We start from the raw sequence: 17,381 nt of genomic DNA, 5'->3' as shown, positions 1-17,381 counted from the left end.
GGGCCCATTACAGAGGAGTCAGTGCAGGAGAGCAAATCTCTGATGCCAGAGTCTGGCTTCCTCTGCCATGGAGCCAAGTGTGACCTGGAGCCTGGCATGGGGTGGAGCTGCAGGAGTCAGTGAAGGCTCTGGAGATGTGTTCAACAGACACTTCCAGGAAACCTTCTGGGGTCACAGCACCTCTCTCCCTAATGCCAGCCCTGCCCTTTGGGGCAGCCCCTCCTCTGGGAAGGTACTCAGTAGAACTCCAAGTGTTGGTCTTTTGGGACGTTGTACTTGAGCTTGTGGGCTTCGAAGAGGTTTTCCAGCTCGTTCATGTAGCGCTGGTGCAGCCTGTCCACCTCCTCCTGGGAGGGATGTGGTGTCTTCTGCACCTCGATGGGCTTCCCCACTGCAAGACACAGAGGTGAGTGGTGGCCCAGAGTAGGAACCACTGGGGTCTCTGGATCCCATGGGCCAGGACTCCATGCCAGTGGTCACACCTACTGGAAAGTGCCTGTATTATTTCCCTTTCAACTGTATTTTGGGTGATCTAATCTAGATATTAGGACAACTCTAAGATTCTGAAATAATAAAAACACCTCCTGCTGGTGTTGCCACCTGCCAGACAATGTCCTAGGTGCTTTACTTGTATTATCTCCTAAAATCTTCTGAACAATCCTATGGGGATTGAACCTGCTATTAGTCCATTTTAACAGGTAAGGTATTGAGGCTCAGGGAGGTTAAGTAACTTATTGCAAGATCACATAGCCAGGAAGAATCAGTGACAGATTGTAAGCCCTGAGGAGGTTCTCTTAGCCTCATGGACACATGGATCTAGGAGTCTTAGATGCCATGAGTGGAAGTGTCTGTATGTTTGGGAGGAAGTGGCTCACAGCCCAAGTGCCTCTTCCTCCTTTCCCTCCATGCTGGTCTGCAGTGCCCCCCATTCTAAGGAGGACATGGGAAGACCTATCAACCTCTTTCCTCTTGTTCTGCCTGGCTTAGAAAGCAGCTGTTCTGTCTTCTTCTCTTGGGAATGGTTCTACAGACATCAGTTGTGAATTATATTCATGAAAATATTGCCAGACAACCCAGGAAAAGTCATGGTGTAGAGACTTGGCCAAGTCTGTACTCAACTAAGAAATAATTGGGTGAGTGGAGATGAACAGACCTCTCTCTAGAAGCTTTGCCATTGGAACCTAGTTGGAATTCAAGACAAAAGCAAATGAGATGATCATATAGCAGAAAAGATGGTGCTAAGTCCATGCACTAAAGCCCATGCCCATTATTTACAGGAAAATCCCTCAGGCTCTCCTTTATAGCCTGCTGCTTGCTACTTTATACACAATTCTAACAGACCTGGAATGCTCTTCCCTTGTATTCACTTCCTCCAAAAGTCTTGTGGGATTGTCTGGTCAGAATTAAACCCTCCTTCTCTGGCATCATAAAAGTCAGGTAGATCCTGATTCAAGCCTCAGTGTTGTTACTCAAGGGCATGAGGATCTGTTTGTAGTGATTTGCCTTCTCTGAGTCTCAGTTTGCCATCAATAAAATAGGGGTGAGAGTCTACCTCCAAGGTCGACCGGAAAAGTGAACTGTAAGGAGCCATTGCATTGCATTGCTTGCCCCACAGTGGGTGCTTGGTAATCTGTAGTGGCTATGGTTCTTTGTACCTCAGTTACAGTTCTTGTCCCAGACTGCCTTTTATCAGGGTTATTTGCCTCTGTCTCTATTTCACCCTCTAGAACATGAGCTCCACTTGGTCAAGGATGTGTCCAACCCAAGTCCATGTCCTCTTGCAGTGCAGAGCCCAGGCTTCTTGCCTTGTAGCCTTCCCCCCACCTCCCTATCCCAGCCCAGGTCTAGGCTCACCCACAGTGGTGATGGGTCGGCGGTAGGGCATAAAACCAAAACTGTACTGGAAGACTCCACGGCCATAGAAAAGCGGGAGGGCAACACCTATCTTCTTGTACAGTTGATCAATGAACCATTTCCACCAAAAGCCAAAAGATTTCTTAGGGTGGACAAATAAGTCATTTTCCCCAAAGGAGAAGATCGGCACTAGATCTGCTCTGGAAGGAGACAGGAGAGAGGGCATGTGGAGGAGCAAGAAGATTCAAACTGGTCACCTAGCAGGAAGCTTGTGACAAAAATTACAGCAGAGAACAAAGCCCTGGGCTGGAAGTAGGTGGCCTTGGGTGACTCGCAGTTGTGCTACAGCTTTGCTTTGAGATAGTGGGTAGGTCCCAGCTCCTCTTAGGATCACCACTTCCCAGTTGCACCATGACAAGGAGATCAGAATGTTGTAGAGTCCTCCCAAACATCTGCAAAGTTTCTGGGAAAATCTCTTCTGCCCCAGCTAGCTTGTGTTCTTCAGAGGTGCTTCAAGGTTGGATAACTGCTCTAAGCTGTGCCCCAAACTCCACTCTCTCAGATCCCCTAGGTCTCAGATATAATGCCAACTTTGGGCAGTATGACCCATCATACCTAGTCCTTTTGATCAACTCGTCTCCCTTCTAGAATCTTCTCTGGGTATTTGGACATGAGACAGTAAATATCTTGCTAAGTTATCCTCTCTATGAATGGACTGAACATCTTTTGCTAAAATAGGACCTGTCTTGATCTCTGCTGTCTTCCCACCAAAACATGATACTTGCCAATCTCCAGCTGAACCCAGAGCCCTCTTCCCAATACCCGTGCATCAGGGCGAGCCTGACAAAGCCCTTGCGGTTCCGCAGCACCAGCTTGTTGGCTCCAGGCCTTGTCTTCAGTGCCTCCTTGATGCCCCCAACAGTGATGACCACTAGGTTGCCGCTTCCTTTCCTGCTCAGAATGTAAGCAACACTCTCTTTGTCTGCTGGGACCACCCCTGGGGAGAGTCATGTGGTTAGCTATGGGGTGAAGGGGACAGGGGCCATAGGGGGGATGCGGTAGGTCCCTACTCACCCTCCCCCTACAGCTGGGAGTTCCCTGAGGACTGGGATTGAGTCATTCCCTTCTTCCCAACCCCTCACCAAGCTCATTGCTGGGAACAGAGCTGTGGGAAGTGCTTCCTTGGGTCTAGCCTCCTTCTCTACTACACATGTTCTTGGAGGAATTACAGAATTCTTAGAAGCCCTCCCTGAAATCCCTCCTCCATGCCTGCAGCCCTCATTTTCCTGGGCTTTCCAGTTCTGGGAAGGCTTACCCCCTTGCATGATGTAATCCCTGAAGAATGGGATCCAGAAAAATATGTTTATCGTTGTCACATGTGGCTGGATGCCAGGGAAAACTGAGAAGAAGCCCGTGCTCCCTGAGCACAGGTTGGTAAAAACTCCGACCGACAGGACTCCATGAGGGTGGAAGCCAGCGAGGTAGTTTCGGGAGGGGTCCAACTCAGCAGTCTTGACTAGCTGTGGGGACAGAAACCTGGTGAATTGGGGCTGTACCTCGTGCCCTCGCTGGTCCACCTGCTGACTTTCTGGGCTGACCCAAGTTCTTGACTGTGCCCAAGTTCTATCACACCCCACGTGAATGTGCTGAGATTAGAGACGGCCTATCTGAGGATCCTTGTCCCCACTGCAGACCTGGAGCAGAGGAGACGCTCTTGGAGACTGTGGAATGAAAGGAAGAGAATGGACCCATGAATGGACCCACCAGGGAAGGAAGGCCCCCTGCCCAAGGACTCCTGGGAGGGTGACAGGGACACAAGTCCCTGTCCTACGTGAAGGGAAACCTTATCCCAGACAGAGTCCACCCAGAATGAAGGAGCCATTGCAGGAGGGAGTGAGCATCTCTCCAAAGCCTGGGGCAGCTGGAGTTCTGCCCTGGAACAGGGCTGACCCCTGAGTTCCTGTGACTCAGTCTAAGAGACCTCAGTGTGCTAGGAAGTGGGGGTGGGAAAAGGGGCACGAAGTCCCTAGTGATGCCCGAAGGTCTGGGTGGGGAGGGGTCAGGGAGGTGTCCTGCCAAGTCTGCAGCACTTCCTGACACCAGGTCACAGCCTGCTCACAGCACTGCACCCCTGCTTAGGCCTTGGCCTGTGTAGACACTGCTGCTCCAGGATAATGAAATCCTCACATAGAAACCCAGCTCCTGGACTGATCTTCAGGATGAGGTGGAGGCACCTTGTCCTGGGGGAAACACTGCCTGATTCTCTACCGTTAATTCTTGAGGAAGCCTATCACTTGTGTTTAGAAAGCTCCAAGACCCAGAAACCATTTCCTCATTTTGCTTGAAATTCCACCACTAAACTCTAGTTTATAAAAATCACAGCAGGAACTGTTTAAAGTTCAGGAATCCACAAGCATTTGGCAGGGAGTGCAGAGGCTTGTCAATGTGGGAGAGCTCCAGTAGAGCACAGACTCCCACTTATGGGCTAGCCCATGATTCCTGCAGAGCCTGCACAGTGAAAGTGTGTAGAAGAGTTGGAGGATCTCCTGGGAGGTGCTGGAGTCCAGAACGTGAGGCCACCGAGCTATCTCTGCAGGCTCCTAGCCCAAGACAGGCAAGTTACTGGGCATATCATCCTGCCCTCTGCGCCCACTCATAGGTACTGCCTGCCCTCTGCAGGCCTGCAGTGGGCAAGACTCCTGAATGCTGTACACATGAAATTTCTGCAAATCAAGTCCAGTGTCCCATCTGTCTTAATAGTGACTTTGAGAAAACCTCCCCTGGGGTTACCTGTTTGGGTGAAGAGCATGAGGGATGTGGATAGACAGTCACAGAGCCCCTCAGTACCATTTTCCTGGCAGACATTCAACTGACAAGAGTTTTGGTTGCAAAGAGAGCCACATGCTATTCTTGGAGGCCCTAGGATGATCTGATATTTCATGAAATCCTCACAACCCAATAATGAATGTGGCATAATTTCTGCTTTACATGTGAAGAAATCAAGGTTCAATGAGACTAGCTCACCCAAGATCTGGTATGTTGCAGATCTGGTATTAGAACCTATCCTGCCCAGCTCCACAGGTCACACTCTATCCATTTCTTCTCTTCTGTTTCCAGAGGAGGGCCACCTGCCTCTTCCTGGCACCTTTCTGTGTCTCTCCTGCCTTTCCCACCCTATCTGGACAGTAAATCATCCCTTCCCAGGACTTACACCCAAAGATTTAGTCTTTTTGTGATACAGGAAGGAAGTAGAAGGCTCAGTTCACTTAGAGCAATGTCTTCCTCAATCAGGACTGAACTTTGAGCCCATGGTGAGGTGTCCACAGTGATCTTAGGTCAGAGAGTCAGTCAGAGGCACTCAGAGTAGAAGGAAGCAGTATGTTTACCGGATACATGGGGAAACTGAGGAACTGATTGAGCAAGGCTCTGTCCAAGGACATAAAGCATACCGAAATTTGGGGCAGAATAGATCCAGAGAACCAGTTTAGGGCTCTCTACCTAGCTTCTTTACCCAAAGTTAATACACAAACTTTGAAACCAGTAAAAGGACTTGTGTGGCCTTGGTCACACCTTTCTTTCTCACTGGGTATCAATCTTTTTATTTGAAGAGGTGTGGGGCTAGATGTTCTTTAAGGACATGACTTTATACCAGAAAACCCAAGCATGTCTGCTGAGCAGTTTACACCTATAAGACATATATGTGTGCTACCATATATAGTCCACAGAGCTCCTTCAAATCCTGTTCATTCATCAGTCCTCATAGTGGCCCCACATCTCTGCAGGTGGTAAACCACCGCCAGACAGAAGCTGACTCCTCCCCATGCTACATAGTGGTGGAAGCCCAGCTCCTTCCTCCTAGCCTGGTATTCTGCTCACTGCACACAGGGCCACACTTCCCCATGGACACGTGCGGCACTACAGGCTTAGCCACTCCCCAGTAACCCCGTTACTCACCGAGACGGGGAAATAGTCCTTCATGTACTTCCATATGACCCAGTGCCTTAGGATCTCACTGTGCCTGCCCCCCTGCCATGGCTTATTTTGGTCCAAGTATAACCAGATCGCATACAGGATACTGAAGAACCAGAATCTTGTGAACAGGAGGCCTATGAAGACCACAACGCAGAGAAGGGCTGGGGAGGGAAGCAGGAGCTGTCAGTAGTCACAGGAATGAAGGAAAAAGCTCTCCCCATATGTCCAGCACTAGCAGCACTGTCCTGTCCAGCCCTCATCCCAGGAGGAAGGAGTCAACCTTCCCTGCCTTCAAGGAAAAAGGAATGTAGCCTTTCCAGTGTCACACTGGGAACCTGAATTTGAAGACAGACTTAACTATAAACTTTCTCCCACTGTACCAGGCTGCTTATTCACTCCAGTCTTATCCCTTCCACCTCCCTCTCTGTCCTGTTAAGTAATTTGTATTTACCAAGGGCTCAATAAAGGCCTGATGGAGAAGCGATTAAATGAGCCTTTGGGACCACAGAGAAAAGGGAGACATTGTCTTTGCCCAGCCCTCTTTCAGTACACCCTCAGCCCATCTTTCATAGATATATCCCACCAGATCCCTCCTCTAATGAAGCTCTCCGATGGCTTTTTCATAACTTTGAGGCACAGACTAAGGAGCTCATCCTGGCTTTCAAGCTCCCCATGACTGACTTGAGGCCCTTCCTGCTCCAGCTTCACTCGCCCATATGCATCCCCATAATCCAGCCACACTAAGCTGCTCAGTGTTCCTACAACTCCCTGAGCTCTTTGTCTCTTAGCTTTTGCTCACGTTTCCTATGCCTGCCCTTCCCTCTCCTGCCAAAGGAGGGAGGCAGAGGCTAACACATCTGCCTGTACAGCATTACCAGGGCTGGGCTCAGTGAGGAATCCCCCTCTGATCTTTGATTCTCAGTCCCTACCACAGGTTAGTCCCAGCTTCACCTCAGAGTTGGGGAGTTCTATGGGGCTGTCATTAATCTAATGCCAATGGAACCTCATTCCCAGGGAATAATGTTCCCTCTTCAACTCATTGACTCCACTCAATCCCATACATTCAAACTCTTAAAGAAGGTTAGTTTCCACTTCTGTTCAGTCTGAAAGTAGGGTAGATTGGGCTGTCATTCCTGGTAGGTTTCCAGCAAGAGGGGACGTTTGACTCAATTTAAATAGTAGTAAAATTCATAAGCCAGACAAAGTAGGTTGAAGCTCACAGATGCTCACTTTACACAGAGCTCCTACAATGAGTCAGGTGCTGGTGGGACAGCTGTGAACTGGCAGAAAATCCTGGCCTTCTCAAGCTGACTCCCGCAAATCTGGAGGAAGGCTATAGGATGCCAGTGGGGACAAGATGTCCAGGATTTTGACTTAGGTTTTATTTCATTTCATTTATTTATTTATTTGTCACTACAATGTGAAGAAAGCAATAAAACCCCAGCTAGATCGTTGCCCTTGGGCAAAATCTGAAGTCTGTGTGGGCCACTCCCATTTTCAGAAAACCAGCTCTAGAGGGTAAAACCGTGTTGTTAATAGTGACTCCCTGGAGGGTAGTATTTGAGGAAGTCTTTTACTTTTAGGATACACATTTTGTTTCAGTGTGTAAAATTATTAGTTTTGTACTGAGAAAATAAATGTTAGGAAAAAAACCCATATGCAGGGTATTTCCATTTGATCTAAAGATCTTCCTACACCCCACCATCCCCCTCACCTGGGCTCACTCTTTACTGTCAGCAGGAAAAATCCTAACCAGGGAATCTTTTCAATTTCTGAGGACAGGGAAAGACCTTTTTCACCTTATTACAACAAGGGGAAAAATGTAAAAGCCCACTTTACAGAGGCCCAGAGAGGGTATGTAGATTGGTTAGGTCACACAAAAAGTTAGTAGCATGAGATTTGGCTACTATTTGGGCTACGTTGTACTCCCAGCATTCACTCATTCAACAAATATTCATTGACTTCAACTCTTTTAGGAGCTGGAAATGCAGCTGAGAACAAGACAAACTGTTTGAAAGGATCTTACCTTCCTATATGAGATGCTAATTGTTAAGAGAAGGAAACAGAGTAAACAAGAAACCCATTGTTCCTGGGCCCTGAGTCCACTGTGACTGGTCCTAGTTAAGCACTCCAGTCATCTCTTGGCCCTTCCACCGTCCATGGCCTGCTCCATGTCCAGTATGAACCAGCTGTTCACTATAGGTATGGTGCTTATTCCCCCACTGGAGGCCATCACTCTCCTACCAGCCTTTAAATCCCACCCTGTGGATCCATCTCCTAACCATCTCTCTACCTACTGCCAGTCTCCCTTGACCAGGGGAGGCAATCTTTACACTAAACACCAGACTGTAAATATTTCAGACTTTGCAGCCAAAGAGGCAACTCAGAGGATATTATATGCAGAGCTGAGGATTTAAAATGTAAAAATCATTCTTGGCTCATGGGCTGTGCTGTGCTAAGTCACTTTAGTCGTGTCTGACTATTTGGGACCTCCATGGACTATAGCCCACCAGTCCTCTCTGTCCATGGGGTTTTCCAGGCAAAAACACTGGAGTGGGTTGCCATTTCCTCCTCCAGGGGATCTTCCCTACCCAGGGATTGAACCAGTGCCTCTTAGTTCTTCTGCATTGGCAGGTAGGTTCTTTACCACTAGCGCCACCTGGGAAGCCCAGGTGACTTCCCTGGTGGCTCAGATGGTAAAGAGTCTGCCTGAGATGAGGGAGACATAGATTCGAACCCTGGGTTGGGAAAATCCCCTGGAGAAGGGAACAGCTACCTACTCCAGTATTCTAGCCTAGAGAATTCCAAATTTCATGGACTGTACAGTTTATGGGGTCACAAAGAGTCAGATATGACTGAGTGACTCTCACTTTCATGGGCTGTACCAATATAATAATAATGAGTGGGCTGGATTTGGCCCATGGGGCATAAGTTGGAGACCCCCGATACAGATTGTTACTGCTCCCTGTCATTAATTTATACCCTATACCCTAAACACAGTAGATCCATTGGCTTCAGCCATTGGGACCTATACCACACAGACTGGACCTTGTCATTCCCATACCTAAAGCCTTCCTGGGGCTCCTTTTGTCCCCAGGATAAGGGACAAGGTACAAGCTCCTGCTCCTGGCACCAGTGGACCCAGATCCCTTTCCTCAGCTTCCCTCCCTCTAGCTACTTGACCTCCCAGTATTCCAGACTGAGAAGTGGGTGGGTGCAGCCAGTCAGACACACTCCTGCTGGCAAAGCACCCGGAAGGCCAGCTGAGCAAATTGTCCCTCATACCAGATGTGCCCCAGGTGCTGATCTCAGCAGCCCTTTTAGGACCTATATCTTTCTCCCATCAATGCCCCCTGCACTCCAGAAGTGGCAGGTGTCCATGGCCTCCTGTTCCCAGCCCAGCCTGCCTTACGCAAGACCAAGATGGAGAAGATCCATTGCAGGACCGCGAAGGTCTGCAATCTGCGCTCCAGTGGCACAAACAAAGGCGCGAACTCCACCATGCTGGCTCCTCTGTGGGTCCTGGAGGCGTCACTGAGTTCTGCTGCGGACTGAGACACCTGCTGGTGTTTGCTGCTGCCAGAGATTGGCTAAGCATTTATGGGTTCTGAAGTGGGTGGGTGCCCAATCCAACCCAACTCCAACATCTTCCTGCCCCCGCTTGGCAAGGATCTCTTTCTTAGGAGAAATCTTTGAACTCACTCTCCTGGCCCCATGTCAAAATGGAGGAAGGAAAGGACATTTGCTTTTTAAAACAATGTTTTATTTGCCAGATCTTCTTTCTCTGTTTGCTTGACTCTTGCTATCACTTGGCATGTGAAGCAACAAATACAGTACAATCTTGTCTGCTTTCCCCCTTCACAGCTACCTGGCTGTGATAATTGTCTCCTTTCATTTGCCAGATCCACTGTTCCCTTCCATGAATTTGTAATTACAATTCCCATTTAAAAATCCCTTGGCCCCACCATCTCCTCCACTTCCTGCCCTATTCTTCAGCTCACCTGCACAGCACAACTCTTGGAAGAGCTGTCATGGTCTCTTGGAAGACAATGACAACTGTCAGCTCCCCACCCTTCCCTCCCATTCTCTCCTCCCTCCTCTAGACTTCATATATCACTGCTCCATGGAACTGCCCTTGAGAAGTTCACCAGTGGTCTCCACACTGCTGAATCCAGTGGTCAATTCTCAGCTCTCATCTTGAACTCTCAGCAGCCTCAGACACAGTTGGTCCCTCCCTCCTCCTTGAAACCACTTAGTCTGTGGACACCATTCTCTCTTGGTTTCTCTCCTGCCCCTCTGACTGCCCCTGGGTCTCCACAGTGGCTCTTGTCCTTCACCAGGCTAAGTGTTTGAGGGTCTTTCTGCTCTCTCTGTCCCTGACCCTCCCTCCTCCCCTGTAGAGACCTCATCAAGGCTCATGGCCTTGAAGTCTGTCTACAGAATGAACACTTCCAAACTGCATCTCCTGCCTGACCTTCCAGGCTCCAGACTGAACTAAGCAGGTGGGTACTTGATATTCTCCCTGATAGTCTGCTCAGCACTTCCACCACAGCTTGTCTAAAACTGAACTTGACTTCCCCTCATCCGCCTGTGTTATAGTCTCCATATAGCCACAGAGCTTTCCAAAGTGGTTAACAATATTTACCCCCACAAGCCACTGACAAAAATTCCAGTTGCTCCACATCCTCCTCAACATTTGATCCATTGTAATGAGGATATGGGGAAATCTTCATTGTGCTCATAGTAGTCTCCGAATGCCTAGTGCGATTGAGCACAGTTAAGGATGTTTATTGGGTCAGGAGAAGGGGATGACAGAAGATGAGATGGTTGGAGGGCATCACCAACACAATGGACATGGGTATGGGTGGACTCCGGGAGTTGCTGATGGACAGGGAGGCCTGGCGTGCTATGGTTCATAGGGTCACAAAGAGTTGGACACGACTGTGTGACTGAACTGAACTGAACTGATTGGCCATTTGAATATATTTTATCTTAAGTTCTACTCTTTTGTTGACTTAAATATCTCTGGCACTGTAAAGCTGCTTTCCACCCACACAGCCAGCCTCTTTGATAATCACTGACATTGGTGTTCTCACTGGTTTCTGGGCTTTTTCTCCCTCTCACAGTCTCAATAGCTAGAGGGACTTCTTGGTCAAGGGCTATGTGATTGCACAAGCTGTAGAGTAATGTGGCAGGTTTTTCCAAAACAGCAGCGCCAGTTTATATCTCACCTAGAATATGTCAGTGTCCCATGGATGCAGAGCCTCTCTCCTTGGTGAATTCAGACACTTTATTTGCTGGTGTGTAGAGAGATATCTTGGAGAAGGCAATGGCAACCCACTCCAGTACTCTTGCCTGGAAAATCCCATGAATGGAGGAGCCTGGTGGGCTGCAGTCCATGGGGTCACTAAGAGGTGGACATGACTGAGTGACTTCACTTTCACTTTTCACTTTCATGCATTGGAGAAGGAAATGGCAACCCACTCCAGGGTTCTTGCCTTGAGAATCCCAGGGATGGGGGAGCCTGGTGGGCTGCTGTCTATGTGGTCGAAGAGTTGGACACGACTGAAGTGACTTAGCAGCAGCAGCAGCAGAGAGATATCTAGTTGGGGTCTCGATTTCCATTTTCTCATCACGAAAGATGAACCTGGCTTTATTCATTGCATTTCGTCTCTGTGAAAATGTCCTTAATTTTTACTCATTTCTCTACAATGTATTTTTTATTTTTTTTCTGATTTTGAAGAAACCTCCCCCGCTACACCCCCCCCCACCACCACCAATACTAATCATTGTTGGTTGGGTACATTGTGAATTTTTTGTCCCAATTTTTTCTTCGTTTATATAAATTTTTATTTATACAGTAAATTAGAAATTGTATTTACATTAATTCTTTGTTCTCCTAAAAGAGCACCTAAAATCTCACCCCCACCCCTTATAGGGTATAATAAGTGTTCACTGAAACTGTATTGTGTTATTGTTTTAAGGAGAAAGGATGGAGAAGAAGGAGCCACCAGCTAGCCTGTCCTGCTGTCTACAGGGGAGCAGGACTTGGAACAGAAATGAGTGTGCCTGAGTACTGCAGTGCCTTCCATCAGCAGACCTAAGAACAAGGCAAGGTTTGGGCATCTCACATCTTCTTCACCTGTGAGGTGTGATTTTTTTTTCCTCTTCCTTGTGGGGAGGGTCTTCCCTGATAGCTCAGCTGGTAGAGAATCCACCTGAAATGCAGGAGATCTGGGTTGGGAAATTCCCCTGGAGAAGGGAAAGGCTACCCACTCCAGTATTCTGGCCTAGAGAATTCCATGGACTATAAAGAGTTGGACATGACTGAGCAACTTTCACTTTTACTTTCCTGGTGAGGAACACATGGAGCCCTGGGGTTCTTCTCTCAATTCTTACTTAGCTTGTGTTTTAAGGTGTCACTGACAATCTGGTTTTAGAAAAGGCAGAGGAACCAGAGATCAAATTGCCAACATCTGCTGAATCATTGAAAAAGCAAGAGAGTTCCAGAAAAACATCTATTTCTGCTTTATTGACTATGTCAAAGCCTTTGACTGTGTGGATCACAACAAACTATGGAAAATTCTGAAAGAGATGGAAATACCAGACCCCCTGACCTGCCTCTTGAGAAACCTATATGCAGGTCAAGAAGCAGTAGTTAAAACTGGACATGGAACAGCAGACTGGTTCCAAATAGGAAAAAGAGTACGTTAAGGCTGTATATTGTCACCCTGCTTATTTAACTTATATGCAGAGTACATCATGAGAAACACTGGGTTGGAGGAAGCACAAGCTGGAATCAAGATTGCCAGGAGAAAGAAAGCTGAGTACCGAAGAATTGCTGCTTTTGAACTGTGGTGGTAGAGAAGACTTTTGAGAGTCCCTTGGTCTGCAAGGAGATCCAACCAGTCCATCCTAAAGGAGATCAGTCCTGAGTGTTTATTGGAAGGACTGATGCTGAAGCTGAAATTCCAATACTTTGGCCACCTGATGTGAAGAGCTGACTCATTTGAAAAAACCCTGATGCTGGAAAAGATAGAGGGCAGGAGGAGAAGGGGACAACAGAGAATGAGATGGTTGAATGGGATCACCGACTCAATGGAGATGACTTTGAGTAAACTCCAGGAGTTGGTGGTGGACAGGGAAGCCTGGAATTTTGCAGTCCATGGGGTTGCAAAGAGTCGGACATAACTGAGTGACTGAACTGAATAACTGAACATTTTAAATTTTAATGTATTCTTATTTATTTTATCAGCCTTTTATTTAATTGATATTGCTAGATTGCTTGGTCTGACTTTGGAAATCGTTAACTCATTTTGATAAATTGTAACTTTTCCTTGGAAACTATCAGTTTCATCAAAGAATGCAAATTAAGCGTTCATTCTCCATTTGGTGTTCCCCAACCTCCAGCAACTACCAGCTTGCTTTTCTCTCTGCTGCTGCTACTGCTGCTAAGTCGCTACAGTTGTGTCTGACTCGGTGTGACCCCATAGACGGCAGCCCACCAGGCTCTGCCATCCCTGGGATTCTCCAGGCAAGAACACTGGAGTGGGTTGCCATTTCCTTCTCCAATGCATGAAAGTGAAAAGTGAAAGTGAAGTTGCTCAGTCGTGTCCGACTCTTAGCTACCCCATGGACTGCAGCCTACCAGGCTCCTCCATCCATGGGATTTTCCAGGCAAGAGTACTGGAGTGAGCTAATCAATGAATATAGTAGAATTGCAGGATATAAAATCAACACACAGAAATCCTTTGCATTCCTATACACTAACAATGAGAAAACAGAAAGATAAATCAAGGAAACAATTCTATTCACCATTGCAATGAAAAGAATAAAATACTTAGGAATATATCTATCTAAAGAAACAAAAGACCTATATATAGAAAACTATAAAACGCTGGCGAAAGAAATCAAAGAGGACACTGATAGATGGAGAAATATACAGTGTTCATGGTTTGAAAGAATCAAAATAGTGAAAATGAGTATACTACTCAAAGCAATATATAGATTCAATGCAATCCCTATCAAGCTACCAACAGCATTTCTCAGAGAGCTAGAACAAATAATTTCACAATTTGTATGGAAATACAAAAAACTTTGAATAGCCAAAGCAATCTTGAGAAAGAAGAATGGAACTGGAGGAATCAACCTGCCTGACTTCAGGCTCTACGACAAAGCCACAGTCATCAAGACAGTATGGTACTGGCACAAAGACAGAAATATAGATCAATAGAACAAAAGAGAAAACCCAGAGATAAATCCACACACATATGGACACCTTATCTTTGACAAAGGAGGCAAGAATATACAAAGGAGAAAAGACAATCTCTTTAACAAGTGGTGCTGGGAAAACTGGTCAACCACTTGTAAAAGAATGAAACTAGAACACTTTCTAACACCATACACAAAAATAAACTCAAAATGGATTAAAGTTCTAAACATAAGACCAGAAACTATAAAACTCCTAGAGGAAAACATAGGCAAAACACTCTCTGACATAAACCACAGCAGGATCCTCTATGACCCACTTCCCAGAATATTGGAAACAAAAGCAAAAATAAACAAATGGGACCTAATTAAAATTAAAAACTTCTGCACAACAAAGGAAATTATAAGCAAGGTGAAAAGACAGCCTTCAGAATGGAAAAAAATAATAGCAAATGAAGCAACAGACAAAGAATTAATCTCAAAAATATACAAGCAACTTCTGCAACTCAATTCCAGAAAAATAAACAACCCAATCAAAAAGTGGGCCAAAGAACTAAACAGGCATTTCTCCAAAGAAGACATATAGATGGCTAACAAACACATGAAAAGATGTTCAACATCACTCATTGTCAGAGAAATGCAAATCAAAACCACAATGAGGTACCATTTCATGCCGGTCAGAACGGCTGCTATCCAAATGTCTACAAGCAATAAATGCTGGAGAGGGTGTGGAGAAAAAGGAACCCTATAACACCGTTGGTGGGAATGCAAACTAGTACAGCCACTATGGAGAACAGTGTGGAGATTCCTTAAAAAACTGGAAATAAAACTGTCATACGACCTAGCAATCCCACTGCTGGGCATACACACTGAGGAAACCAGAATTGAAAGAGACACATGTACCCCAATGTTGTTTGCAGCACTGTTTATAATAGCCAGGACATGGAAGCAACCTAGATGTCCATCAGCATACGAATGGATAAGAAAGCTGTGGTACATATACAAATGGAGTATTACTCAGCCATTAAAAAGAATACATTTGAATCAGTTCTAATGAGATGGATGAAACTGGAGCTGATTATACAGAGTGAAGTAAGCCAGAAATAAAAACACCAATACAGTATACTAACACATATATATGGAATTTAGAAAGATGGTAACTATAACCCTGTATGTGAGACAGCAAAAGAGACACAGATGTATAGAACAGTCTTTTGGACCCTGTGGTAGAGGGAGAGGGTAGGATGATTTGGGAGAATGGCATTGAAACATGTAAATTATTGTATGTGAAACGAATCACCAGTCCAAGTTCGATGCATGATACAGGGTGCTCGGGGCTGGTGCACTGGCATGACCCAGAGGGATGGGATGGGGAGGGAGGTGGGTGACGGGTTCAGGATGGGGAATACTTGTACACCCATGGCAGATTTATGTCAATGTATGGCAAAACCAATACAATATTGTAAAGTAAAAACAAACAAACAAACAAAAAAAAGTATATATTTCAATGATAAATTTCCCCATGAGTCTTGTTTTCAGCTGCAGCCCATAAACTTTGATGTGTAATGTTCTAATTTTTTTTAGTGATGTACTACTTTCTAGTATCCTTTACAATTTATCTTTAAATCAAATAATTAATTTAGAAGCATTGTTTATTTAATTTCTAAATATGTGAAGGTTTGTGATCAGAAAAATGATTTGTATGAGTCTTTGGTACTTGTTTATGCTAGTTTATTGGCCTAGTATATAGTTGGTTTTTACAATTTTTTCTGTTTGATACAACATGTATTCTCTAGTTGCTAGATTCAGGGTCCATTAAATCAAGCTTATTAATCATTTAAATCTTCTACATTTCTAACAATATTTTATATGTTTATTTAACCAGTTACTCAGAGGTGTTTTTTTTAATCTCTGTGATAATGTTAATGAATTTGTGCATTTTTCTTAAAATTTTACCTAATTTTGTTTTATATATTTTGAAGCTATATTTTTAGATCAAAAATATGTCATATATTTCAGGTGAATTGTTTTTATATGATGACCACTCATTTTTATCCCCAGTAATTCTTTTTGCTTTAAGATTAATTTAGTGTGATATTAATACAATAGTCTCAGAGTCCTTTTAGTTAATATTTACCTACCACACCTTTTCTATCATTTCTCCCATATTTATGTGTCATTATGTTTAAATATGTCTCCTGCAAGTGATGTGTTCCTACATTTAATTTTATTTAAGTGTTTTTCTGCCTCTGACATTCTCCTTTAACAAGAAAAATTTTATCATTTGCATTTATTCAGTTGCTAACATATTTGGAAATATTATTACCACTTACATTCTATTTATTATTTTCCATTTTTCTTTGTTTGTTTTGTGCCTTTTCTAACCTTAGTAAAGCTGTCTGATCCCTTTTCTTTCTTTCAATGTGTATCTTTAGTTAATATAAATTTTCAGGTTAATGTGTTAATCAATACATCTACTCTCCTCACAAACAACTAAGGACTTTAGAATACTTTAACTTTGATCACTCCCTCCCATCTTACATGTATCTTAGTTCCACACTGTTTTCATGTACCTCAAGTTAGTTCAAGCATGACCAGATCCATGTGCTTAGATGACTAAAAAACTGAACAGAGACCCCACAGCAGTGGTTCAGACAAATGAAAAGTGTAATTCTTTCTCACACTACAGGGCAGAAGCAGGCAGGTGGTCCAAGGTTGCTGAGAGAGCTCAGTTCTAGGAGGTCACCCAAGACAGGTTTCGTCTATCTTGTTCTCTGTCCTCCCAGACCCAAGGCTAAACCCTGATACGAGAACATTCTTATCCACCATTTCATCGTCTCCTTAACCTCCAGATGGAAATGTAAGTCTGCCATGTTCACTTTCTATGCTAGGGGAGGAGAAAGAGAAAGTTGTACCTGAACAACTTCTTTAAGGAAGTGGCCTGGAAGTACACACAATTGCTCTTCACTGCAGGGAAGATGGAAAATGTTGTTTCTGGTTGGACAACTAAGAGCCCAACTAAAACGTGGTGGCTTCTGTTCCTAAAAGGCAGAAAGAGAGAATGTGTTCCGGGAATCAACTGCAGTCTTCCACAGACATCCCTGGAATCCTGCATCCTCTTCTGATTTTCTCTGGGTTTGCTCCAACCTTAAGCATGTGGACTCCCCCAGGGATGGCAAAGATAGTCACTAACAACAGTAGCCTCATGGTCTCCCATGTAACAGTTCAGTAAAACAGAGAGTGACTCTTTACATGTAGTTCCAGCTAAAGTCTAGGATTTCCTCCAATTGATCCAATGTGGATTTCATGTCCATCACTAAACTAGTAATAAGGAATGTTTATATAAT

The 17,381-nt window shown here is 45.1% G+C and overlaps 1 protein-coding gene across 1 annotated transcript; it reads right to left on the bottom strand.

Moving 5' to 3' along the window:
- Positions 1–236: 236 nt before the first annotated feature.
- LOC138092214 (2-acylglycerol O-acyltransferase 2-like) lies at positions 237–9,329 on the bottom strand. Its single transcript, XM_068988041.1, has 6 exons — positions 9,239–9,329; positions 5,809–5,987; positions 3,170–3,374; positions 2,677–2,851; positions 1,855–2,054; positions 237–391 (listed from the first exon to the last, which is right to left on the bottom strand). The coding sequence occupies exons 1-6, from the start codon at positions 9,327–9,329 to the stop codon at positions 237–239; spliced, it is 1,005 nt and encodes a 334-aa protein (XP_068844142.1).
- Positions 9,330–17,381: the final 8,052 nt, after the last annotated feature.

The sequence above is a fragment of the Capricornis sumatraensis genome, chromosome 16 (genome assembly GCF_032405125.1).
Source record: "Capricornis sumatraensis isolate serow.1 chromosome 16, serow.2, whole genome shotgun sequence".
In the NCBI taxonomy this organism is placed as follows: Eukaryota; Metazoa; Chordata; class Mammalia; order Artiodactyla; family Bovidae; genus Capricornis; species Capricornis sumatraensis.
The sequence above is the reverse complement of the archived record's forward strand: the minus strand, read 5'-3'. Positions and strand labels throughout refer to the sequence as shown.

Excerpts from the sequence above, each read along its gene's own strand:
- LOC138092214 (XM_068988041.1), bottom strand. The coding sequence starts at position 9,329 with ATGGTGGAGTTCGCGCCTTTGTTTGTGCCACTGGAGCGCAGATTGCAG. Across the intron at positions 5,988-9,238 it reads CTTCTCCATCTTGGTCTTGC|CCCTTCTCTGCGTTGTGGTC; the intron begins GTAAGGCAGGCT and ends TTCCCTCCCCAG. Across the intron at positions 2,055-2,676 it reads AGGCTCGCCCTGATGCACGG|AGCAGATCTAGTGCCGATCT; the intron begins GTATTGGGAAGA and ends GTCTCCTTCCAG.